The 26,822-nt window shown below is 48.0% G+C and overlaps 1 protein-coding gene and 1 pseudogene across 1 annotated transcript; both read right to left on the bottom strand.

The window, feature by feature from the left end:
- Nucleotides 1–611: 611 nt before the first annotated feature.
- On the bottom strand, nt 612–10,751 carry LOC103285323 (keratin, type II cytoskeletal 73). The gene is made up of 9 exons (XM_008140719.3): nt 10,305–10,751; nt 8,588–8,802; nt 7,720–7,780; nt 6,957–7,052; nt 6,056–6,220; nt 3,576–3,701; nt 2,973–3,193; nt 1,604–1,638; nt 612–862 (listed from the first exon to the last, which is right to left on the bottom strand). Exons 1-9 carry the CDS (start codon nt 10,749–10,751, stop codon nt 612–614), a joined length of 1,617 nt encoding a protein of 538 aa, XP_008138941.2.
- A 5,371-nt stretch (nt 10,752–16,122) lies between these two features.
- LOC114231287 (keratin, type II cytoskeletal 1b-like) lies at nt 16,123–26,822 on the bottom strand (annotated as a pseudogene).

The following is a 26,822-nucleotide window of genomic DNA, read 5'->3' as shown; positions in this document are numbered from 1 at the left end:
TCACGAGGCCTGAGATGAGGATTCCTTTAGGAAAGAGAAGCATCCTGCTCCTGCATGAGTTTTATAAGTTTATTGGTGAGACACGGGAAGCATGGAGGCGAGGTCTGAACAAGGATAAGAGCCCACATATTAACAGCACAAATGCCTTCATTGGTGGGAGAAGCCTGCAGGGGTACTCCCAGCTGTAAAATCTGCAGGGACCATGCAAGGTATAATGTATAACCAGATGTTTCCCCTGAGCTGGAGTTGCTCTCACAGGAGACGGGTCTCTCAGTGGGCCTTCAATCATATGTACCCATGGAGCACATGGCCAAATAACTCCCTAAACCAGGGCATGGAAGAGGCAGTAGGAGGATGGGGGTTACCTTTGAGAAAAAAATCCTTCTACTGCAAGGAGAAGGATTCAGGAAGTGGAGGCCCAGTTAAGAGGTCTCTTGGTACAGAGGCAGAGGATGGGCTAGATTCTAGAATCCCAATTCTACATTAAGAAAGACTAAGGCAGAGAAATGGAGGAGAGGAGATGTCAGTGGCAAAGAAAACGAAGAGGAAATGTGACAGAGGAGTTTCCTGTAGAAGGGAGTCCAGGGCAAGGAGGACAACTATCTTTCTCTTTATCTTGTGGTTTTCTTAGTGGGTGAACTCAGAGCTGAGGTCTTCCCAGAGGGATCCTTGAATTCACTTGCACTCCCCAGCCTGGTTTTGGCCTCCCCTCGAGGGCTGCAGTTTCCACTGCCAGTGACACAGCCTCCAGACAGCATGCCATAGCCAACAGAACTGGGTCGGTAGCTATAGGTGCCTGGCCCGCTGAACCCGAAGCCGGCTCCTGTGCCCGCGGTCCCAGCTGTGGAGCTGCTGATGACTGCTGAGGAGGATGGAGGGAGAAGAGATAAGTGTGTGTCCCAGAAGAGGAGTGGCACTGAGTCCCCTCCAACTTCCCAGTCCCAACTAACTTAAATGTCTCCTCTTTAAGCATATACTTCACATCAACTGTGGACTTGAGTTGAGTGACTCACACTCAATTCCTGAGCAGCTCAAGCACCAGAAGCAGCCCAGATCCCATAGGACCCCCAAATCAGGCAACTTCTCCTTCTCTGAACAAAGAGAAGTAGCAAGGACTTCTCCTGAAGAACAGATGATGGCCAAGCAAGTCTTGCATCTAACTTTAGAATCCAGTCTTTTTTTTCCCCCAAAGAATATCCTGATTGGTTCATATAGGGGAGTTTTGCTGGCCTGTCTTAGAAGGAAACAGAGCTGAAGCCTGTAGGGCCAGCATTAGAGCTGGTGTGCACAGTGTGTCTGTGCCTGATCTCCACTCTCAGTGAGTAGATGTGATTCTTCCTGCCCCCCGGCTTCCAGGCTTCCATCATGTGTAAATGCTGACAGTTTTATCCCAGCATGGGAGAGATTTCAGGGCTGGGGATGGGGGAGGGAGAACCAATGTGAAAGGTCAGGAAGTGATGGGAACAGAAGCAGTAGGTCTCAGCTGGGAGGTGATTATGACAGTGGAGCTCGGGCTGTTCCATGGGGTCCTGGTCACAGGCACCCACTTAGTTTGTGCTTATTAATGGACTAAAAGCATTGCCCCATAGTATGAAATACTCACAGATGCTCACGGAGTTGGTGTATTCTCCAGACATCCTGCACGGAGAGAAAAGTACAGGTGACTCCCTCACATGGAATCCGCGCTACCCTCACCACAGCCTGAAAGCCTCAGCCAGACTAGCTCATGTCCAGGCACACATTGCACCTGTGTATCCCTAAGCATCTCCCTCTCCATCCCCAGTCTATTCTCCCCACTTCAGAGACTATGAACTTGCAGCCTTGGAGACCCCAGTAGCAACACCAGCTCCAGGGGCCCTCCTACCAAGTTTCTCTTTAGCCCACTTTTTTATTCCTAAGAGGCTACTGCCTGGATAAGTACATGTGGAAATAGCATCAGGATTTGCCACTGGTGGACTAACTGTATAATTTTAGGACCAGTAACCTGTCCTCACTGAGTCTTTTGTATAAAACTAGTAGCCCGTTTGCACGAAGATTCGTGCAATAGACCTTCATTCACCTGGCTGCCTGCACCAGTTTTCTGCCGGCACCAGGGACCCAGGCCTTGGCTGTGGCCACCGCCTTCTGCCTTCTTTCAGGGTCCGGGCTTGGCCCTGGGCGATGGCCTTGGGCTCAGCTGCACCCAGCGTCCCTGCTACCCGATCTCAGGAGCGAGCCGACCCCCAGGTTGGAGCAGGCACCCCGCTGGCGCCCAAGGCCGGGAAAGCCTCGGCCGGCTTCCTGCAACGGTTTCCTGGTGGGCGTGGTTGATGGGCGTGGCTTGGTTGGTGGGCATGGCTTGGGCATAGCGAAGGTGCGGTCAATTTGCATATTTGTCTATTATAAGGTAAGATGGTGCTAAGGTAGAACAGGGTTTTTTAAATGTCAGTGCTTCAGGTACCACCCTCCCAAGTGTTGCTATGACCATGTACAACTCATACTGTTATATAGCTAGTATTTTCACTGACTCTGCTTTTTATACAAAAATTCATTTCTCTTAAAGGGAAGTGTTATATCACCAGGATAAATAGACAACCAGTACCTACTATCTGACCAAACAAGAACAAAGCAGTAAAGTCAAAATAATAAAAATTAAGCAATTAAAAAAAAAATTGTGGCTAGATGTGTTGTCTGCCCAGAGACTGAACCTGGATCTATTCTCTTTATTAATAGGGGTATTTACAAGTGGCATGGCAGTGGCAGAGACATAATAGCACCATGCAGAGATGGTCTCCAGTCTGAAGACTAGAACAAGAAAAACTGTAAAGGAAATCTCTGTCTCATCTGATCTTGTGCTATTTAAGGCTACGTGGGTAACCTAAAAAGCATCTCCAGCCACTCCATCAGCCTGACCCCCACACTCTGGGAAAGTGAGTCAGAGATTACAAAAGTTTTTCCAGCTCTAACACTCTAAGATCCCTCCCATCACCCACCTGCACTCCTCGCCCTCCAGCAGCTTGCGGTAGGTGGCAATCTCTATGTCCAAGGCCAGCTTTGTGCTCATCAGTTCCTGGTATTCCCTCAGCATGCGGGCCAGCTCCTCCTTGGCCTGGTGCAGGGCAGCCTCCAGCTCATCCAGCTTGACCCGGGCATCCTTCAGGGCACAGTCGCCCCGCTGCTCAGCATCAGCAATGGCCGTCTCCAGGTTGGAGCACTGAGGGACAAGAGGTAGCATCCCCCTGAGTTCTAAGACACCCTGAGCCTCACTTCACCCTACATCTGTTCACAGTGGTTGGACCCTCCTCTGTCCTTGCCCATGTCCTAGAGCAAAGCTGCACCCATGGTGTTGGGACTTGTCAAGCTGGGACTGTGAGAGGTGGTATCCTCAGACTCTTGGCTTTCTGAAAAGATGCTTCCAATTGTTCCCAGACTTTATTTGGGAGCTAAGTGTGGTGGTTGAGAGCAGGGGTTCTATTTGAGGAATGGGGTCCTGAGATGGAGAACCAAGAGAAGGAGAGGAAGCAAGGGGGAGTATATGTGATGGGCAGGCCACCCCTCCCTTGGGAGTAAGCCAGGAGCCCCTAAGACCCCTTCACCTGTTTCTTCACACTCTCGATCTCCGAGCGCAGCCTTTGGATAAGCCGGGTCAACTCTGAGATCTCGTTCTTGGTGTGTTTGAGGTCATCCCCATGCCGACCAGCTGCCAGCTGGAGCTCTTGGAACTAGAGGGAGATGGGCCAAAGCAGGGATTTTGACTCAGGGATGGGTGGGTGTCTCCAATTTCACCAGGCCTATCAACCTCCCACTCAATAATTGGATTTATTTATTTTTCTTAAACACAGTTGCTCTCACTGATGGTTAGATTTGGCCATCAGGACTGTTGAAAGTCTCATACTCTCCACACTGAAATTTTATAACACACAATTCCAATTATGGTACTCTTCTGCCTATAGCCCTTCAAAATCAAGGTCAAATTCAAACTCCTAGTATGGCATCAAGGTGCTTTGAGATCTGGCATCCACCAGCTCCTCCATACTCATTTCTCACAGCCTCTGCCCATCACCTACCTAGCTTTCCACATGTGCCAAATAGTTCCATGTCCCCTCAATATGCCACATACTCTCAAGTCTCTAAGTCTTTGCATGAGCTTCTCCCTTCACCTGAAAAACCCTTTCCTATCCATTCTCTCTTGTTCCCTAGCTGGCTCCAACTCAGTCAGTACAGAATCACTACCCGCAGGATGCCTTCCCTGATCCCTGGTTGGGTGCACCATAGCCCCTGCCACACCAGTTCATAGCTCTTACCACACTGTACTGTGATCACAAGTTTCTAAATCTTTGCCATCAGACTCAGAATGACTAGAGGGCAGGCACCTTTTTTTATTATTTACTTCTGAATTCCTGGTACCTAGCACAGAGCCTAGCTAGTATTCAAAGAGGTCTGATGAATGGAGGGATGAATGTGTTAATGAACCAAAGAGGGAGCTGAAGAGCTACCCATCTATATTTCCTGTGACTTCCTTCCCTTCACAGTTCACCTGGGCCCCAAGCTCCTGGCAATCTTGCTGGGCATGGAGGAACATTTTGTGTATGAGTGGTAGGGATAGAATGACTACATCCTAACACTAGTCATGAATTTTGGATCATCTACTTTTGGGGGATTATTCCTGCCTTTGATGTCATCCATTGGATAGTCAACAGAGAGTATTCCATTTCTACCCCATAATTTGGCTTAAGGGAAACACAAAAACGTATGACATTCAAACCTCTCGTGTCTATGCATTGCTTGTCTCTGTCCCTGGGTGCTTGGCCTTGCCAGTTCTCTCATATCTGGCCCCAGCATGGCCCTAGATTCAGGATTCCTCTTCTGAGGCTCTGGAAGGCAGGGGTCTTCTCTCTATGCTCCTGTGTTTTATCTTTGGGGATAATCTTAGGACAAAAAAAATGCTATGGCAGAACAGATGGCCTTCTCTTGCTTCTCTGCAAGGCTGTGTGAGCACAATCTCCCACACTCTGGCTGGGACAGAGGCACTGACTCCCCTAGTTCTGACACCATGCAGTCTCCTGAGTGATTAAACCACACAGCCATCCTTGACCCTAGCTTGCAGCAGAAAAGTCGAGGGATTTGGGGCCTGGGGACTTGAGTTGGAACCTTTATCAAGGAGCCCTGGACTGTGGTGTCTACCAGGCTTTGAAAGCCTCCCTTCCTCCCATCCGCCAGGCCAAATCTTTCTATCCCTAGGGTAGCAAGGAAGGGGGTGGGGATAAACAAGATAAAGAAAGTGCAGATTTCCCTTGAGAAGGAGCCTGATAAATAGCAAGGAACAATTAGGAAATTGCCATTTAGATCTGAGAAACCACATTATCTGAAGAATTATCTTCCCACCCACAACCCATTAGAGGAGTTAAGATCTAAGGGACTCAAACACCCCCTTTATTCTTGGACTTGGACTTGAATGAAAAGGTAGGAGTTACCTAATCTCAGATCACACTAAAGAGACCCCCTAATGTATTATAATTAACAAGGGATTTGAGATGCTAACTGCCCATGTTTTCTTCCTTCCCAGACACAGTTCAAAACTCTGCCTGCCCAAGTTGTTCCTGACTTGCCCCATCTGATCCTAGTTCCCTAACATCTGCCTCCCCTGCATTCATGACTCTGTGCCACATTTGTTTGCACTCAGCTGTGTGTGTCCTCCCATGGCTGCCATGGTCTAGGTCAGTGGTCGGCAAACTGCGGCTCTTTAGCCCCTTGAGTGTGGCTCTTCCACAAAATACCACATGCGGGCGCGCACGTACAGTGCGATTGAAACTTTGTGGCCCATGCGCAGAAGTCAGTTTTCGGCTCTCAAAAGAATTTCAATCGTTGTACTGTTGATATTTGGCTCTGTTGACTAATGAGTTTGCTGACCACTGGTCTAGGTGGATCCTAAGAGCAGAGCTTCGTCTTCTCCCTTTGGGCTTCCACCAGTGTCAAGGAGAGTGTATTGATCCCAGCTAGTGTGTGGGCCATGGTGGGTCATGGAACTGGACCAGAGGTCTTAGAACACTTGACTCTGGAAGGTTTGCAGCCTCACCTTGGTCTGGTACAGGGCCTCAGCCTCAGCCTTGCTCTTCAGGGCAATCTCCTCATACTGGGCGCGGACCTCATTGATGATGCTGTCTAGGTCCAGGTTCCGGTTGTTGTCCATGGACAGGATGACAGACGTGTCACTGATGTGGGATTGGATCTGAGCAATCTCCTGCATGGGAAACAAGGAGGCATGAAATATCTTGTGAGCAGAGGAAAGTGCCAAGGTGATGGCCCTATCCCAGCAGGGGAGCCCCCAAACCCTCCAAAGCAGATGCAGCTGTATTCTCCAAAACATATAAAAATGGAGCTCACCAGCCCAGAGGTTCCAACACCACACCTAGAAACTGCTGAGTGGGTTTGAAGCAGCCCAAGTAGAGAACAGCCCCCATGTCTGTCACCTGAGACTGGTTATAAGTAGAAAAGGTGGAGGGGAAACAGCCTGGACACCACACAAGAGACACTAAGGACACCGCAGCCCGCAGATGCTTGGCCAACAGGTTGAGGCTTGAAGCCAGATTGTCATAGAGTCAGTAGAAAGGTTTTGAGGCCTCCCCACCTCTATCCCTAAGGATTTCTGACCAAGACCTGAGGAAATGCCCCAAGTGACAGAGAGAAGATAGGCAAAAATGAGAATGTGCTCCGCTGAAGATCAGTGGGAACCCCGTAAGCACCCCGGCTTCCTGGAGGATGTGAGAGCAGGGCACTGGAGCTAGGCTGGGGCTGATGGCATACATCACTTGAAAGTATGAGGGTATATTTCACTCTTGCTTTGGATCTACAAAGTTCCCAGCATCCAAATACTAGAGACCTGGGCTCTTAAAGTTACTGATGAGTAAATAACTGCTCATTTACGTCTGTCCTTCCAGAAGACAAAGTGAGTCAGGGGTGGGATGGGGGAGCCTTACCCCTTCGTACAGACACTTGAAGAACTTGATCTCTCCATCCAGGGCGTCCACCTTGGCCTGCAGCTCCACCTTGCTCATGTAAGCCGCATCCACATCCTACGGGAATCCAGGGACCCCCTGACATCACCCTTCTTCAAGTCCAGACAGCGTTCTCCTGGGAACTGGCACCCCAGCACTGACTTTATGACGAGCTGCCTCATGGAATGGAGTCAAGAACAAGAGGGCAAGAACCTGACTTCCACCCAGGACTCACTGTGAGACCTTAAACAAGTTATTGGTGCCTCTGGAACTCCTTCTGACCCATGCTAAAATGGGATCTTTTTACTGCCTCTATTTCTCAAAGAGAAGGTACAGGAGAGAGCCCTACCCCCCGCCTCACATACACATACCCACAAATACCCACAGTCTGTCATTCATTAGAACAGAGGGCAGCAACTGCAATTTGTCAGAGGCAGGCAGAGTTGGAAGGCAAACATATGGCTCTCTCAAAGCATATCCTGTTCCCAAAACCAAAGTGGGCATGACCTGGGGATTGACTATCCATGTCTAGGCTCCTGCCCATTTACACAAAACACCAAGGTGTTCTAGATAAACACCAAGATGTCCCAACATGTCCCAAGCAACAGATCCCTCCATCTGCTTTGGCACTTCAGCTCCAGGCCCTTGTAGGGAGCACAGACTTCAGTTTCCTCTCTTATGTCACCTCACCCACCCTCCACACTCCACTCCTTGGGTAACCGAAGGATATGCACCCCCTCCTCACCTTCTTAAGCACCACAAATTCATTCTCAGCAGTTGTGCGCTTGTTTATTTCCTCCTCATACCTGCAGGAAAAGCATCACAGTGAGCAGGGTGTGTGTGTGTGTGTGTGTGTGTGTGTGTGTGTGTGTGCGCGCGCGTGCATGTGTGTGCGTGTGTTTTCATTATGAAAAGAGAAAGGACATGCTCATGTTGTATATCTTCTAATAGGTATTATTCTACATCTTTGCAAATCTGTCCAACTCACTAAGACTATTTGTTAAGCATTGTGGGCAGGGTTTGAAACAATCCCCACTCCCCTGGGCCAGGTGACTAGATGGTTTGGGGTCTGAATTTCCTCTGCTGTCTGGGGAGTGAGTAGGTTCTTCCTCCTCCCATTCAGTGTCCAAATCACAGGAACACAACACTGTCTTTCAGCCATGATTTTTGTGTCTGACACCTCTACCAATAACTCTACCTCATCCTGGGGAAGGAAGAAGAAGCATGGCCCAAATGTCCAGGACCTGAGGGAAATGAAAAAGGAAGCCCAACAGAAATCCAAGCTCCCTGGTATGTGGAGAGTTTCCTTGGAACTTAGAGGCAAGTCAGGAACCAAGAGGCTGTGGGGCGGGCACACATGAACTCTCTCGAGTGAGGAAAGGAGAGAACATGCTCTGGAGGTAGTCTCTGTCAGGACAATCCTGCCGCTTTCCAAGAGGCTGGCTGTCCCCTGCCCAGCTTGCTCAGCTGTCATCTTGCCTGGGCAGAAGAGCTCAAGCTGGGTCACTCCCACCTGAGCTCAGTGCTTCTGAGACCAGAGGCAAATGTCCCAGTGCCTGCTGGGAAAACCCAGCCCAGGAGGTGGTCAATCTGGGTGCAGGATCCTTGCTCACCTCTTCTTGTAGTCCTCCACCACGTCCCGCATGTTCCTCAGCTCCGAGTCCAGCCTCACCCTGTCCCCTGACAGCGTCTCCAGCTGCTTCCGCAGGCTGCTGATGTAGCCCTCGTACACGGGCTCCAGGTTGTTCTTGCAGTTGTTCAGGTCCAGCTGCTGTAGCAGCTCCCACTTGGTCTCTAGCACCTGGTTCTGCTGCTCCAGGAACCGCACCTGGAACCCAGATCAACAGACACTCAGTCATGGGGAGAGGCTGTGTGTTTCCTTTTCTGGATGGTAGCTGTGTTCTCTTATGCTGCATTAGCTTAAAGGGTATGCCTCATGCCCCTCCCCACCCAGGCCCTTTGTCTGACTCAGGAGTTCTCTTTCTGGGAGCACCCCATACCATCAGGAGGGGCCTCAACATCTTCATTTCCCTCTTATCAAGATATGTCTCCTCTGTATCTGTCCAAACCTGCTTGGACCAATGTCAGTGGTCAGCCTTGGCCAGTGCTGACCTTAAATATGTAAACTGACCTGTATTGGCCTTCATGCTCCTGGGTGGCTCTGCTCAGATGCAGTAGCCTGGCCCGTGCTCTGCCTACTCTCTGTCTCCTCGGTCATGGCCTTTCCCAGCCCAGCCAGAGGTCGGTGTTCAGCTGACCTGGGGTCTCAGCACCTCCTATGTTGCTTTTATGTCCAAATCTATGATCTCAGAGCATTTCCCCAGCATTCTCAAGTTGCAGCTTATAAATATTATATCATTTCCTTGCAGAAAACCCTCTGATGGTTCCATATCAACTACAGAGTCAAGTCCAAATTCCTTCTTATGCTCTTCATAATGGGCCCAGGCCCTCTGCCGCCATTCACGTAACATTTACACAACACAAGGTGTCCTGCTCTCCAGACAAGTCCTTCATGCTGCATGTGACTGCTCACTCTCCTACGTTGCCTTTCCCCACCTCTGTCTGGCAAACTCTTCCTCAGGTTTGACCCCCCTACCCCACTGTCATCTTTGGGAAGCTTTCCCTACTCCCCGAAGCTCAGGAAGTCTACTTCCCAAGATGCTCCTACCTCTTTGTTCATCAGTGGCGCTCAAACTTCAGTGTGCATCAGCTTCACCCTGGGGACTTGTTAGAGCTGCACATTCCCAGGCCCCACTCCCAGAGTTTGTGGTTCAGTAGGCACGAAGTGGAGCCTGAGAATGAGCATTTCTAATCAGTGCCCAGGTGAGGCTGATGCTGACAGTTCAGGGACCATTTTTAGGAACCTCTACCCAATACACTACTGATCCCCATGTGCTTCGCTCTGGGGCCCGCATGTCCATTTGAATGTATCACAGGCTCTGAGTCTGTCTTCTGACCAGAGTCTGAGCTGGTCTGGGAGCTAGGCCCTATGGCATTCTAGACATCCTAGGATTCCATAGACCTCTCCATCGTCTGACTTCTAAGTTTCACGTGCCATCACTCTCCTACTTCTCAACTCATGCCACTTTCCCTGCCTCCAGGAGACCTTCCCAGACTAAGCTTTCTAGCTCTTCCCGCCCCTCTGGCCACCCTGACCTCTCAACACTGATGTCCAGGATTCGTCCAAGTTCCTCCCTGTCCTGTCCTCGGCTGTGTCTGCATCCTGGAAAGGTGGCCTGTCTTCCTCCGCCTCAAACTGGGAGCCCCCAAAGACAGTAAAGGTGGAAGAACAAAGGGGCTCTACATTCGGCTTTCTCCAGAAAGTCCCACCTTGTCGATGAAGGAGGCGAACTTGTTGTTCAGAGTCTTGATCTGCTCCCGCTCCTGGGCGCGCACTTTCTGGATCTCGGGGTCCAGCTCCACATTGAGGGGAGCCAGGAGGCTCTTGTTGACGGTGACCTGAGAGATGCCTCCTGGAGGGCACACAGATGGACAGGCGGGCCCCAAGGCCACACTGCCAAACATGCTGCCAGCAAAACCGCTGGCCCGGCCCCGGCCAAATCCATAGCCCCCTGTTCGCCCGCTGCCACTGGTCACGTTGTAGGAGATGCTCCGGGAGCCCCCCAGGCTGTAGAGGCTCCGGCTCCCAAAGCCCCCGCTGAGCCCTTTGCCTCCTGCCCGGAAGGAGGGCGAGCTGCCCCCAGAGAGCACAGCGGAGCAGCCGCTGAAGCCCCCCTTGGCGGCAGCTCCTGTCTTGTAGGTGAACTGGCGGCTCATGCTAGAAAATCCAGAGAGCTGGAATAAGAAGCTAATCCTCAGCTGAGATGCAACTCACAAGCCTGAGGTCTTGGTCTCCCCCTTTATAGGGCTTGAGAGTGAGCCACTGCCTTAATTTGTGGGTTTAGTTTGCCTGGGAGCAAGAAATCATTTTCTCCCAGCAAAATCAGAGATGCCACGTAAATAACTTGAAAACCCCCAAAGTGATGGGCTTGCAAGCCTTGCTCATGTAATTTGAGTCTTATCTAATCAACCTGGGGTATTTAGCCTGGCCAAATTACCCCTAGAAAGATCTTGGCTGGGAGGTTTGTCACAGACTCAATTGCCCTTCCCCAGGGAGTGGGAAGGGGAGGGGTGGATTGCGGGGGTGCAGAGGGGAGACCTTTAATTGACAGTGTCATCTGTGAGAGATCTCACGACTGTACCAGCATCAGATGGGCTGCTTTAGGGACCGCTTTTATGTGGTTAGGAGGAGACTCCACGACCGAGCTTCCCAGGGTTCCTAGAGATAGTTCTCATGGTGGCCAGGACCATGGGTGATGAGCCAGGACTAGGAATCCAACCCAGCCCTCTGGCTGCCAGCCCCTGTTGTGGCCTCCCAGGCAGGTCTCCTGCTCCTCTGTGCTGGCCAGGCTGCCCTGCACACACTGACTTTGCTCCTGCCTCTCCCACCACCCTCACCCTTGACCTTGAAATAATGGTATTGCCACCATTCGTGGTAGCTGACTCTGGTGCAGTGCTTTATAGCATTAAAAAAGCTCCTGGCACACAGAAGCTCACTTAACCCACTTGACCTGGGGAGGAGCTTGATGATCCACATTTCACAAATGGGAAAACCAAGGCTCAGATAGTTGAGGACAATGAACATTTCATGAGCTCTTTCTCTGTAAGAATCTCAAAGGATACAAATTTCCCACAAAACCTAGGTCCAGCCTTGAGGGATTCCCTTGGAGGGTCTCTGTCTCCATATTCAGAGAGGCCTTCCCATGCAGGCCTTACTTGTCTGCCCAGACAGGCAGACAGCCATTCATCTCTTCAGTCATTCATCCATCCACTCATTTAACAAACTTTGGTTGAGGTCTGACTCTGTCCGGGGTACTATGCTAGGCTCCAAGGTCATAAATTATAAGACAGTAACCTAGTTTACAATTCTAGGATGAGGGAAAACACTTAAATTTCATTAGATCCTTGACATTACCAAAGTATTCACAATTCCCCAAACCCAAATATATTCATAGTACATAATTTCCTCCATAAAAATGCAATTACTTCACTAGCCAGAGTGCTTGAATGAACAGCTCGCCAATCCCTCTTATCTATTTCTGTGCAGAGATGATGGCCCCATCCTGTAGTATACTAGCATTGTATATTATAACACAATAACATTACCTCTAATACTGTTGTACCAAGAAATAGCCAAATTCAACCTTCCCTTCTTTTTTTAAAATATAAAATAGCTATTTTAAATTAAGAATAATCATTTTCTTAGTCTCAATTTTGCTACCAGCAATGCACTTGGCAAACTTTTCAGAATTTTTACATTAGACACAAAGGATTTATCCCTTTGCAGTTTCTCCCTAAGGCACGAGTTAAGCCCAACAAAGCTGTGTGTGATGACAATGCTGATTGTTCCAGCCAGAATCACTCCCTAATTGGCTCTCTTGCACACACCAGAGTCAAGGGAGACATGAGTCAAACCTGTGTTTCTGCAGAACTGCAAACTGCTGTCCCAGGCCTTCAGATCACTCCCTAAGGGCTGAAAGCAGGTGCTCATGTGGTGAGGGCCAGCTCAGCAGCGTGCTGTGTGAGTGTTAACGTGCAGCTAGCCCCTCGCTCCACATGGCCTTCACTTCCCCTCTCTCACCCTGGCCTTCTCTCCTTGTGAACCTGTTACAAGGCACACTAGAAACATCTGGTCACTTGTCAATCCAGCCACTCCTATCTGCCTAGCCTCCCCAAATTGCACCACTTCTCTGCACTCATTGAGAGTCTGTACCTGTGTTCCACATGTGTGCCAATCTTCCCCGGCAGCGCGGAAGTTTCTTGAGAACAAGTCCTATGCTCCTAGTCCTCTTTACCCACTGCCCAGAACCATGGGGTGAGGGATTCTCAGAAAGTCTTAGAGGGTACAAAAGGCTCTTAGGAGCCCCCTGGAATCATCCCTTCTAAGGACAGAACCCTTAGCACCTGTGTTTAAAACTTTCTTAAGTGACTTTTAAAAATAGTGGGCCATTACATTTCACATCCTGCCACAGCTTTCTACGGGGTGGGGCAGGGGGTGGGGCGAGGAAGGGCTCAACACCAGGTGAGCCCTTATTAATCTTCACCCTATCAAGGAGGTACAATTAATACACATTTTTACAGGTAAGGAAACTGAGGTACAGAGAGGTTAAGTCACTTGGACAAGGTCACACAGCTGGGCAGTGGGAATGGAAGCCAGGCAGTCCACTGTAGAACACATGCACTTAACCACTGTGGCCTGCAATTTTTAAAAAATAATCCATTTCCCCAACTCTGGGACTATTACTCAAAAAGTCTGGGGCAGGGCCTGAGCTTGTAGAGTTTCTAATCCTTCCTCACACTTCTTTCTTTGGAGCCTGAACCCACTCTTAGGGGCTCTGCCTTTTAAGGTTACAGTCAGGAGCATTAAATAATTTCAGCTCACATTCCATTGTCCAGAACTTAGTTTCATGGTCAGAATTATTTGGAAATGTAGTCTTTAGGTGGGTAGCCAGGTCTCCTCTACAATTTCTATTTCAGTAGCAAGAGAGGAGAAAGGACACTGGGGAACGAACAGCAGGCTTGGGAACACTCTGTCTGCTAGGTAGCCACCCTTGTCCCTATATCATTCATCCACTATTTAAAATTACGCATTGGGGTCCAAATCTCTTGAGATAATGCAGCAGCAGGATGATCAACCATCCCAGTTTACCTGGGACTGAGTGGGTTCTCAGGATGTGGGACTTTCAGGGTTCTTTTTAATAGTTGACAGTATTACAAATGTCCCCCATTGACTCCCTCTCAGGGAAACCGAACAAGTTGGTCAGCCTACCCAGAAAGGCTCTCATCTCAAGATCTGGCCCAACCCACCTCTCCTACTATTTTTCTCTCCAAGCTCTGCCAGGCCTCACTTCCTTAAAAGAGCCCAAAGAGCCATGCTCTTGTCAACCTCCTTTTCATTTATTCAACTTATAGTTATGGGCCACCTACTTTGGGCGTGGCTTCCTCACTGGGGATAGAGCACCTCTATCTAAAACACTCCCTACCCACGCTAACGCCTCCTCATCTTTCCATGTTCAGGTGTCAGCTTCCAAGGCTCTTCATCAGGGAAGTCTCCCCATCCGCCTGGTCTGGCCCTTGCTCCTGACATGCCAGAGATAGCACTTACATCACTGCTCTCTGATTGCACATTCACTGGCCTGCCTTCTTGGTAGACAAAGTTCTAGGTCACCTTTTGTACCTGTGTTGAGAACAGAGTCTGGCACATAGTAGGTGCTCAATTAATGATTATTGAATGAGCTTAGGGCTGGCTCAGACAAGTAGCTATGCCCATCCCCGCCCTGGCCACCTTCTCTCCTCTAAGTGCTAATGACAGGGAACTGACGACCCCTCTCAATCCAGGACCGCAGGACTCCATGGTGTGTTGGGCTGGAACTGCTTCCTGAGCGAAGCTGGAGACAAAGAGGCAGAGTTGTCCTCCCAGCCTGAGCCCACAGGCTGCTGCTTCCACTAAACACCCTCTGGCCATTTACCTGATAATAATCCTCATAACAACCATAGCTACACTATTACCCCTTAGTTAGGCAATAATGATTCCAGCTTGGCTGCCAAGTAGAGCTCAAGAACCTAAAGTTAATTATTTTAAAAATGCATCTTTCCCAATAAAGAGAAAAAGTAAGGGACATTTTTGCCTACCTTCCAAAGCTAAATAGAAATGGCATGCCCTTCCACCAGCAAGATAACTGAGTGGGAGAACAGCGAGTGTGTGTGTGTGTGTGTGTGTGTGTGTGTGTGTGTGTGTGTGTGTATGTGTGTGTATGTGTGTGTGTTGCAGGACGATAAGTGGGAGTGAACAATATTCATGGCCCACCTGGTCAGTGCATACACGTTCCCAAATGGATGAATTTCCAATGGAGAAACAGGACACAACATTTCCATGGCGAATAGGGCCCCAGGGCTCTCTTGATGGCCCTTGTAGCTCAACAGGTCACACTAGACATTTATTTCAAATTGAACTCCATCAGGAGTATGGTCCTAACATATATTTGCTTCTCTTCCCCTTTTATCCTCATCCCTGGAGAAGGGGAGACACATGAACCCAGCCCCCTCTCACGTTGTTTTCAGGTGAATGATGCACACTGGCTTTCCCAGGATGAGGAAACGGGGTGGGGCCAGGCTGGCACGCCTGCACCCTCCAGATCCCCATAGGCCTTTCTCTCCCCTCCTCTCTGTGGTGGAAGCCTGGGGCCCTGGCCTCAGTCTGTGGGCACTGGCTGTGTGGTCTTGGACAAGTTGCTTCTCATAGCCTCATGGAGGGGATTTGAGTAGAAAGTTCCAAGGTTCCCTTGCATCTAAGATCCTATGCTCACCTCCAAGCTGTCAGGGCCCCCTGAGTCCTGTGGTGGAGAGATGTCTTTCCCATAGATTCACCCAGGTTCTGTGAATCTATGGGAGGCAGAGTCCTAATACCCCAGACTGGATTACAGGGGGCTTTAGAAAATCAAATTGGAACAAGTTCTTGATAACCCATGGCTGCAGATTATGAGTATAATGACTGACACCCATGAAGGTGGATAACAGAACTGATAGTGATCATAGAAAAGGAGGTGTGTATACCTGTGCTTCAGGACTGAGATACAGGAGAACTTTGGTGTCTTCCCCACAGAAGGGGACAGTTGGACTAAGAACACTACAGGGGTGCAGGGCCAGGCAGGGAAAAGGTGACTGACAGCCCTATCAGCCCATTGAGACTGCATGTGAAGGGTTTCCACGGGGCCCCAACCTTGGGATGTATGAAAAAAAAAAAGGACTTGTTTTGACCCAGGAGCCTGTCTCCAAATTGCCAAAGGTGCTGTGTATGAAATACTCAAGTTGACAGATGCCACAAGATTGGGGCCAGAGACTCAGCCTTGCCTCTGGGAGGGAAACCCACAAGTTTCTGTGCCCTGAGCTGGGGCCCTGGTTTCTTGTTTAACTTGACTCTTCATTTCCCTCACCAGAACCGGTGTTTCCAGAATTCCCAACCTGAGGGCTGGGTCCTTGGGAGCCCCTCCTGGCCCTGCAGAGCCCACAGGCCTGGCTGCAGATCCAGATGCTACACTGAATTTTCAGGGTGGGGGCCTACCTCCTCTCACAGAGACTGCCCCCTGAGCTAAAGCCAGTCATGGCTGTATTGGATGTGGGGACTATACTTGTCACCACTACTGTGGGGAGACAGAGAGGGAGGATCAGAATAGCTGTGGGCATCCCCACATGCTTTCTAGGTCCCTGAACTCACATGGCACTGAGGGGCACCTTCCTGAAGTGTCCTATAAAAAAAACAGTGACTTCCACACCATCCATCCATCTGGGCTACCTCTCCACCACGGAATTCAGGGCGTCCTGGCTGCCTGGAGGTGAGCATGGGATCCTAGGTGCAATGGGAACCTCGGAACTTCCTACTCAAATCCCTCCATGGGGCCACAAGACAAGAAGTGACTAAGACCACATAGCCAGTGTCTGCAGAGTGAGGCCAGGACCCCAGGCCCTAGCCTCCTAGCAGAGGGCTCCTCCTCCCTCCTTAGCTCAGGCAAGGGGAAGGGTGACTCCTAACTGGCCAACGAAGGAGAATCCCCTGTTATTCACAGTAATTCACATCGTTGGTGATTTCTCCAAACAGCCTGTTGGCATGTAAACAATCAGAATAATCAATAAATCCTCTGACCCAGATTCAGAGGAGGATAAATTCCAGAAGAAGGATATCCTAGATATGATCCATAATTTGTAATTCAGTTTCACTCTGGAAAACATCTGGGTCCCAGAACTGCATCAGCTCCCACTGGGAATTACAAGGGCCCATGCTCCCAACACAGTGAGCTCAACACCACTGTTCCCAGATTCCCACACTGTTCTTGCCAACTGGTCCCCTTGGCCCTCAAGTCCCTCTGCACCCTTTCCTCAGCCGGGGCTCAGTCCATTCATGCTAAGGAAAGCTATGCCTTACTTCTCTGTCTTTCTCAATGGAAGGGAAATCTATCCACTTTTCCCTCTGGTCCAGAGGTCTAGAAAGATAGTGTGGAGGAGAGCCAGGATACAGGATACAGGGTCATCAATGCTAATCATGTATACTTTGGACAAAGGCCCTGACTGGACACACACCCCACTACCACTGACAAAACTCAGGTGTCATTTCAGGAATAATGAATGCATTAATTAGTTGTCCCATCATACAGATAGGAATGCTGTTGCAGGGTCACTGCTAATGGACACCTGCCCATTCTCTAACCTCTGGATCCCCCACCTGCTCTCCTGGCCCTCCAGCAGCCTGCAGTAGGTGGCTATCTGCACGTCCAGGAACAGCTTGGCTCCCAGAAGCTCCTGGTAGTCACACAGAAGTCAGGCCAGATGCTTCTTCTACTGCTGCAGGGCAGCCTCTACCTCAGCTGCTTGGCCTGCCATCTGTATGGGCCACCTCACCTTTCTACTCTGGGCCTCCATGACAGTGTCTTGCAGGGTAGTGCTCTGCCAAGGGCCAATAGCAGGCAGTAAAGGAGGCACAAGAGACCAGGTACCTACCTGCACCAAGCTGGGCTTCTCTCTTGCCCACCTTCATAATTTATTGTGGAAGGTGTGAGAATATAGGAAAGTAGGGGGAAAACCTATCATAACATCACCACCACCCCCACAAAGATTACAACTAGGTGCCCCACCTGGTTCTTGAGGTTGGCAATTTCTGCTTGAAGTCTCTGGATGGCTCGGTTCAGTTCAATGACCTTCATTTTAATCACTTTGAGGTCATCACCTTTTCTCCAGGCAGTAACCTGGAGCTCCTGGGCCTGGGACCAGGAAAAGGCAAGAGTGAAAAGGTAGCATGGGGAGAGCCAATCCCAGGCTCCTCCCCACAGACCTCTAAGCCACCTGCCCAGTCTGGTCTTTTGGTCAAAACCAACCTATAGAGGAGACACATTCCGGTCAGCTAGGAATGTAGGGTCTAGCTGAGGAAACAAAACAAGGTCAGGCTTCCTGAAAATGTGCTTCCATGGAGGTAGGGTGGGGGCAGAGGGGAGCATGTACAGGTGGAAGGAAACAGGCCTGGCTGAAACACTGGCTGCCATGATACTTGAAATTAGGAGCTGACTGTACTGGTTAGAAGGTCACCTAGGTGTCTCTAAATGTGCCTGGGTCTGCAGAGTTGGGTGGCCTCCTCTCCCATAGGACTGGCAAGTCCCCAAGTACCCAGAGCTCTAGTAACTCCCAGAGACTTTCACAGGCACCCTGCCTGTTAATCTTCAGAACAGGACATATGAGGTAAAGTGATCCTACCAACCACAAGGCCAATATAGTGGTTCAATCCCCGTTGGCACAGGTGGGACCCTTATATGTCTTCTGGGCTTAACTCAGCACAGGACACTTCTCCGGGTGGGCACCTTGGTCCGGTACAGGTTCTCAGCCTCAGCCTTGCTCCTCTGAGTGATCTCCTTGTACCGGCCTTGACATCGGAGAAGATGCTATTAAGGTCCAGGTGTGGGTTGTTGTCCATGGAGAGGACCACATGAGTTTCCTTGACTGTCTACTGCAATCGGGCCAGATCCTGTGCAGCAGGGCATGGGTCAGTCCTTGGGAAAGAGCACTCACTTTCTGGAGTTCCCAGTGCTACCTCACCACCAGCCACGTGGAAGCTCAGGGGCACCTCAGGGAGCCTTCTCCCTCTTCCTTGGTCTTCCAAGCATCCCAGGGCTCCCAGGGAGCTTAGACAGTCCCCTAAACTCACAACCACATAGAAGACTTGGAGGAATTCAATCTCCTGCTATAGGGCATCACTTTGGCCATGAGGTCCTCCATGACCAAGCACACACTGTCAGCATCCTGAAAGAAAAGAGGCAGTGGGCCCTGTGGGCTGGAAGAGCTTTATCTGCACTGTCAGGATGCCACGGGGAGAGTAGCATCAATAGAGCACCTCCAAAAACATCTAGAAAACTAAGAGTGAGAACAATGCCAAGTGAATGTGCAACCTAGTGGTGATATTCTTAAAAAGCTAAAAACTAGACTTCTGAGCCAGAAATCAGAGTTGCCTTCATTCTCCTTGCAGTTTTGCACTCAGCACAGTGCTGGCTCGAAGGTTAACAGGGACTGGGGATTCGTCACAGATGAGGAAGCTGAGCCAGCACAGAGCAGGGTGAGGAGAGCCAGCGCTAACATCTGGGAAGAAAGCCCCTGCCTCTCACCTTCTTTGGCACCACAGTCATTCTCTGCATTTGTCCTATTATTGATTTCTGCTTCATATCTGGTGGGATTCAATAGATAAGAAGACTGTTATGTCTAAGATATTCCCTTTTCTCTGTTCTCCTACACCCTGAAGGTACATCCACAAACAGATTCACAAGAAGAAAACAATCAGATTCCTGGAAAGAAAGTCCAGTTCTATGCCATAACACTTCTTTCAGACCTAGACCTAGCAGGCAGCAGGCCTGGGTATTTTGGCTGAATACCACTGTCATGCCTTCACCTGCTCACTCACTTCTTCCTGTATTACTCCACGGAATCCTGGGTGTTTGTCAACTCTGCCTGCAGCCTGATCTTCTCTGCTGTGACGTGGTCCGCCTGCCTCCTGAGGTGGCTGATGTAGCCTTTCAAGACAGGCTGCAGGCTGGTGGTGCAGGTGCTGACATCAGCTGCTGCAGCAGCTCCCACTTGGTCTCCAGGACCTGGTTCTTCTGCTCCAGGGACCACACCTGCAAACAGGAATTCCAAGGACTTCAGGGGCACAGCATAATGTACTGGAGAAGTCCTTGCTCACCTGGCAGAGGGATAAGTGATTCCAGTGTGGCGTTAATTCCCAAAATGCTATGATAGACTTTGTTTTGGCCCTATTATTTGAGAAGTTTCAGTTATGTGCATTTGGCCAATTGCTTAGAGCAGTGGTGCTCATACTCTGGAGGTATTAGAATCAATCAGTTGGAAGATCGTAAAGAACACGGGGTCCAGGTTTCTTAATGCAGGACTGGGTCTAGGCTTTCGTTTGGTTACCAATTTCCCTACTTGATTGACTCCCACCTAAGCTTGAGAACCACTGGCCTAGATCATTTGGGAAGAGGGTATGTCAGAAAGAGGCTCATCAATGAGCCAGCAAAATAACTCACTCTCTGGAACTTTCTTTTACAAATAGCCACAACTATTTGGTGCAGACAAAACATACCCTGTCCTCACCCTTCTCACTATATTCATGACATTGCAAGCGAGAGCAGCAATAGGAGTAAAAGAGAAGAATTAACTGATAATGTGCACCTTGAATTTATTTAGCACTTTCCTGATAAAAATCGGAGACATTTCTTCCTACAGCAAACCTCATGCCCAGCTAGCCCACTCCCTCTCACAGCACAGCAGTCCTCTGAGGCCCGAGAAGGAAGAACACAGTTTAGTTTTTTTCCCCAAGCAAGAGCTTTAATCAAGCAGGAACCCCATACAATTTCCCATCTCTTTTTTTTTTCCATCTTTATTGAGGTATAATGCACAAATAAAGTTATAATATATTTAAAGAGCACATTGTGAAAGTTAATTATCATGTCCATCACATCACATATTTACCCTTTATGTGTGTGAGAGAGAATACTTAAGTTCTACTCTCAGCAAATTTTAATTATACGATAGAGTGTTATCGACTATAGTCACCATGAAAGGACACTGTTCCTCAATGCACCGGCTACACCGGTAAGTCTGCCCAAACCCAGAGCTTTGGGCATAGTCATCAATTCTACTTTACTCCTTACTGGCTCCTCCTCATTTTTCCCAGCTCGAAGTCCTTGCAACAGTGTTCATGCATAGCTGACCCTCCCTAAAGAAGAGCACCCTTAGGAAGGTGGGGGTAGGCAGAACTAGAGCATTCTTCCTGGACAATCCTGAGGTTCCCATTGATGCAAACCCCATTGATGCAGCCTTCCTGCCCCCCATTTTCCCCAAGGCTATTCAGAGTAAAAACTATCCAAGGCTGGTCCAAGAGCAGATTGTTTGGGGTAGCTAGTATAAGAAGTCTGGCCTCCTTTTGCTGGTAAGACTAGATAAGACCTGAATGTTGGGATTTCTCAAGGCTATGGACATCCCTCCCCACTTACAGCCCTGACCAACGGAATTTGAAAATCATCTGGCCAAATCATTTGCATCGGCTCCACACTCCACTCCTTTTCCGGAGCCCATTAACTAGGCACTATGTGGTCCTGGTGGTCTCCATTCCCTGGCTTTGGGAGCAGAAATGCCAGTTTGTTCAGAGAGAAACTCCTGGACTCAGAAACTTACGGGGAAGAAACCATCTGTCAATGTCTTAAAGTGTCCCTTACAAGACACCCACTGACGACTCTGACTTCTTTCAAACTGGACCTCTCATCCCATTCTAATGTACTGACTGTTCCTGCAGGAGGGATCACCTTTACTACAGGGCAGGCCTGGAAGGCCCCAGGTTTGACAATTTGCTGAGGTTCAGATCCAGTCTCCTGGGGAGGTTTGAAGAACATGAAACACCTAGTGAGCACCTTGCACCAGGACAGCTTTAAGAGACAGGGACTGAACTAATTGACCTCAGATAATGCAGACCTGCACTGTCAAATAGCGTAGCCACTAGCCACATTTCCATTGTGGCAGAAAGGCCTTGTCTGCAGCTCCCTGGAGTTACCAGGCCTGGCTGTCTGGTCTCCAGGCATCAGCACTCACCTTGTCAATGAAGATTCTTAATGTTCTCAAAAATGTTAAGGTTCTTAATCTGCTCCCACTCCTGCTGCTTCGCCTCCGGGCCTGAGAGTCAATCTTCACGCCCAAAGGCTCCAACAAGCTTGGGTTGATTACAACTTCCTAGATGCCCCCAGGCCAGACTGCTGGGCCTACTGACCCTAGCCCCACCAAAGCCAAAGCCCATGCCACCCAGGCTGCCCACCCCAAAATATCCACCCCCTTGGCCATGAGCCAGACCCCCAGCTACACTGGTGGAGATGCTCCTGCTCTCGCCAAGACTATGGAGACTCCAGCTACTGTAGCCTCCCCGCCCAGCATAACGTTGGTAGCAGCCACTGCTCTTTTGGAACAACAGTGAGCTTCCTGCCCATCTCCAGCGCCCTCCTGGCGAGATGGCTGAGCCATTGCCAAAACTTCTACTCTGGCACTTCAAGCCATAGACCTGCCTGCTCATGATGACTCAAGGGGAGTGAGTGACACTGAGAAGGTGGGAAGAGGTGTCTCAATGTTTCCCTGCTGGAGTGTGGAAGGCTCCCCGTATATATTTCCTGGAGTTGGCAGCGGGCCAAGGATAGTTCATGGGCTTGGCTCCCTGAAAGTGACAAGAAAATAAATAACACCATCTACTTGGGAAATAGGTCAAATAATTGTTGCTTGGTTAGCAGGGTTTGCTGATTACTATTTATCTATCAACTATCAGCTGGCCTCAGCAATATGACATATATGCGTTTATACACAAAAAAACTTTCAGATAGGGTGTTTTCTGAAATTGCTCATATTTCAACTTTTTTTTGTTTGTTTGTTTCTACCAGATTGGTACTGAAACTCAAGATACATCTCCTAGAACAGCGGTTGGCAACCGGTGGTCCGCAGACCACTGGTGGTCCGTGAGGTCTGAAAGGTTGGCAACCGCTATCCTAGAAGCTTTAAGATAGTGACGCTGATGAATTAGAAACTGTTATCAAGAGGGAATTGTGATTCAGAGAGACCCACGCAATGGAGTTTTCTCTAGTTCATGGGAATTGCTTCTGCCTCCCTATCAAAAAAAAAACTTTTTCCCAAAACAAATGTCCAAAAAAGAATAGAGATTAAATAAACTATGTCCATCAAAGGATAGAGTTAATAAAAATGATGATTATAGGGTTTGTTTATGTTTTAATATTAAGTGAGAAAAGAAGAAATCAAAATTGAATAAGCAGCAAGGCCACTAAATTCAAGGCCCAGAACGGAAGGTTTACAATAAGACTGGAGATACCGTATGAGCACAGCTATATTCTTTTTAAAAACTGACTAAAGCTAAATATTTTAATGTTCTTTCACTCTATTTTTCCAAGTCTAAAGTCATCAGCAGGCATTACTTTCCTAATAGAAGCAGCCAAGCTCTGTAGGGCTGCAAACTCCTCTGCAGGGAAGTGAGAGCAGCCCTTCCTTTAGGACCTCATATGGCCCAAGGACCCTGATCCCTGCCTTTGGTCACTCGCTAACTATGAGGGCAGCTTCCTGAGGGAATATTCTGGATCAAAGCTCCTCTCACAACCTTTCACCCAGGCCAGGAAAATGTGAGTCCTACACTGACTAGCAGTCCCATCTCAGGCCCTTCATCCTCCTCTTACCGCTGCAGGCCCGGCCGAAGTCACTGTGTACAACTGTGCATGCACATGTGCACCGGCAGGGCTCAGCCACTCTCTCAACTGGTCCTTTTCTAGACCAAGCAGAGAAGCTGGATGCCACCCCCACCTGTAATCCTGTACCCTGCCTGCTCAGCCGGGCCTCAGTAGCAGCCCTCACCTATTGTACAAACACCTCAATCCCATCACTTGGAACGATCCAGGAAGAGGAGGAAAACAGAGTGGAATATAGTGGAAATAGTTTGAGATGTAAGATCATAGCCTTGACTTTTTTTTATTCCGCCTTCACTGCTTCCTGTGGTCTTTTATCTATGGGCTTCTCAGCCTCAGTTTTGTCACATGTCAAATAGGGTGATAATGACACCTGTCCTTGCCACTTAACCAGGGTGATATATAAACCATTCAAGAGAATGAAAATAAGTGTTAGTTTTTACCGTTGGTATTTTACAAAGATAAATGTTTCAGCCCACATCTTTTTTCTGGCAGCAATCTCGTTTAATCCTCACAACAGCTCTGTGAGTACTTTCATTTTTTAAAAGTGAAAACTATGTTTCAAAAGATTAAGCATTTTACCCAAATGATGCAATTGGTTTAGTACTAGAAATAGGATTTGAATGAAGACTAACTCTAGAACTTGATACATAAATGTTGAGTTGAATCCATAATTATCAAGTAGACATGGATTGGGAGCCCTGCTGAGGTGGTGAACTTCAAGCAGGTTTAGGAGGAAGCGGGGAGCAGGGAAGATGGCGGTCTTTACAGAGACATTGGGGAGCCCTACTAGATGTGAGGGCTGGGAAAGAGGGGGTCACAGAAAACTAAAGGGTGAAAGTGACAGCCAAGTCAAGGCTGAAGAGATTAACTGTGACAAACATGACAGGAGGAGGGGCTGTGGGTTCCCAGGCAGAGGCAGAATATGACCATGCAACCCTCTTTATTATTTTCCCTTTTCCTTCATAGGTTTCAATTTCAGGAGAAAGTATTTGTGACCACTAGGCAGGCAAAGTTATCTTAGGTAGAACACCAAAAGCCCAAAATATTTTGAAGTGTTGATAAACTGGAATTCATCAACATTAAAAACTTTCGCTCTTTGCTAGATGCCATTCAGAAAAATGAAAAGATGATCCATGCACTGGGAGAAAATATTCCCAATACCAGTACATGTATGGTATTTGACAAAGGACTGTTATCCAGAATATCTAATGGACTCCTGCAATTCAGTAGGTCAAGCCACCCACTAAAAATCTGCACAAGATTTGAACAGACATTCCCCAAAAGATGTACAAATGGCCAATGAGCACAGGAAAAGACGTTGAACATCACTAGTCGTCAGAAAAATGTTATTAAGACCACAATTAGATAACATACACACACATTAGAATGACAAAGACTAGCAATCCCCATTGTTGGAGAGAAGGGGGAGCAGCTGGAACTCTCCCACGTTGCTGGTGGAGATGTAAAACTCGCACTCCCTCTGCCCAGGAGTGGGTGTTCTGGATCACCTGGTAAGTGTGTATTGGACTTTATTACAAAATGCCAAATTGTTTCCCAAAGCATCTGTACAAGCTTGCACTTCCAACAGCAATGGGTGAGGGTTCCAGTTGTCCCACATCCTCTCCAGCGCTTGTTTGTTTGTTTGCTTGCTTGTTTTAGACACTCCAATAGGTTGCAGTGATATCTCGTCTTGGCTTCAATTTGCATTTTCCTAGTGAGTAATGCTGTTGAGCATCTTTTCACATGTTTATTTGCTATCTCTGTTTCTCCTCTGAAAAAGTGTCTGTTCAAATCTTTTGTCCATTTTTATTAATTTGTCTGTTTTCTTACCAGTGATTTTGAAAATGCTTAATATATTCTGGATACAAGTCCATTCTAGATACAAGTACTTTATCATATATGTGTTTTGCAACTATTTTCTCTGTGTTTTGCTATGGGTTGTTTTGTGTTTTCATTCTCTTTACAGTGATTTTCATTCTCTTTAATCTTGATACAGTTTAGTTTTTTAATCTTTTCTTCTTGTGGCTTATGTGCCTAACCCAAGGTCACAAAGAATTTCTCTTATTGATTTTTCTAGAGTGTGTATAGTCTATTTCTGACTCTCTATTCCATTTAACCAATCTATATATCTACCATTTAACCAGCACCATACTTACTATCTTTTTCTTTTATTTATTTATTTATTTTCTTTTTTTTTTGTTAATCCTCACCCGAGGATATTTTTCCATTGATTTTTAGGGAGAGTGGAAGAGAGAGGGAAAGACAGAGAGAGAATCATCGATGTGAGAGAAATACGTCGATTGGTTGCCTCCTGCACGAGCCCCAACCAGTTCCTGGGCTGGGTAGGAGCCCTTGACAGGAATCAAACCAGGGACCCTTTGGTCCACAGGCCGATGCTCTACTCACTATGCCAACCTGGCTAGGGCTTTTTCTTTTATTTTAATCTTTACCTGAGGACATACTTAGAGAGAGGAGGAGGAGGAGAGAGAGAGAGAGAGAGAGAGAGAGAGAGAGAGAGAGAGAGAGAGAGAATGTTTGATGTTTGTCACCTTCTTTCTGTATATGCCCGGACTGGGAATTGAACAGCAACCTTTCAGGACACAGGACAGTTCTTAACCAACTGAGCCGTACTGGCTGGGCCAACACCATACTATCCTGATTATTATTACAGGTCTTGAAATCAAGTAGTCTGAGTCCTCCAACATTTTTTTTTCAAAATTATTTTGGTTAGTCCAGGTACTTTGCATTCCTGTGTACATTTTGAATAATCTTATCAATTTCTACCCAAAAAGTCTAGCTGTGACTTTGATTGAGATTTTGTCAAACATATAGATAAATTTTGAAAGAAATGATATCTTAACAATATGAGTCTTCCAATCCATGAACATGGTGTCTCTCTCCAACTACTTAGATTTTTTTAATTGATTTCATTGTTGTTATTGCTTTCAGTTTTGAGCACATACATGATACACAAATTTTTTTACCTGTATATCTAAGAATGTCATGCTTTCATGGTGCTATTGTCAATGATACCACCTTATTAATTTTAATTTCCAACTGTTTACTGCTAATTTGTAGCCTGTAACCTTGCTAAGCTCACGTGTTAGTTCTAGTAGCTTTTGTGTAGAATCTTTGAGATCTTTTAAATAAACAATTACATCATATATGAAAAAGTCAGTTTTATTTCCTCCTTCCAATCTGTATATTCTTATTTCTTTTTCTTGCATTATTGCTCTGTTTAGGAATTCTAGTATGATACTGAATAGGAGTAGTAACAACAGGTGTCTTTGCCTATTCCCAATCTTAAGGGAAAAGCATTAAGTCTGTTGAAACCAGGAATGTGAATTTTGAATGAGGTCCCCAGGTGATTTTAATGCACCACTTCTGCTCCCAAAATAGCGCTTATATTCATAGTTATTTGTAAATTTCTCATCCATCCCCTAACTGGAGGGTAAGCTCCCTATGGGATGCAATATCCTGTGAGTGTTGGTACCCTCAAAATAGCTAAGGGCAGTACCTTGCCCACAGTCAT

Source organism: Eptesicus fuscus, chromosome 7 (assembly GCF_027574615.1).
Source record: "Eptesicus fuscus isolate TK198812 chromosome 7, DD_ASM_mEF_20220401, whole genome shotgun sequence".
Lineage (NCBI taxonomy): Eukaryota > Metazoa > Chordata > Mammalia > Chiroptera > Vespertilionidae > Eptesicus > Eptesicus fuscus.
Note: the sequence above shows the minus strand (reverse complement) of the source record. Positions and strands in the feature narration are given on the sequence as shown.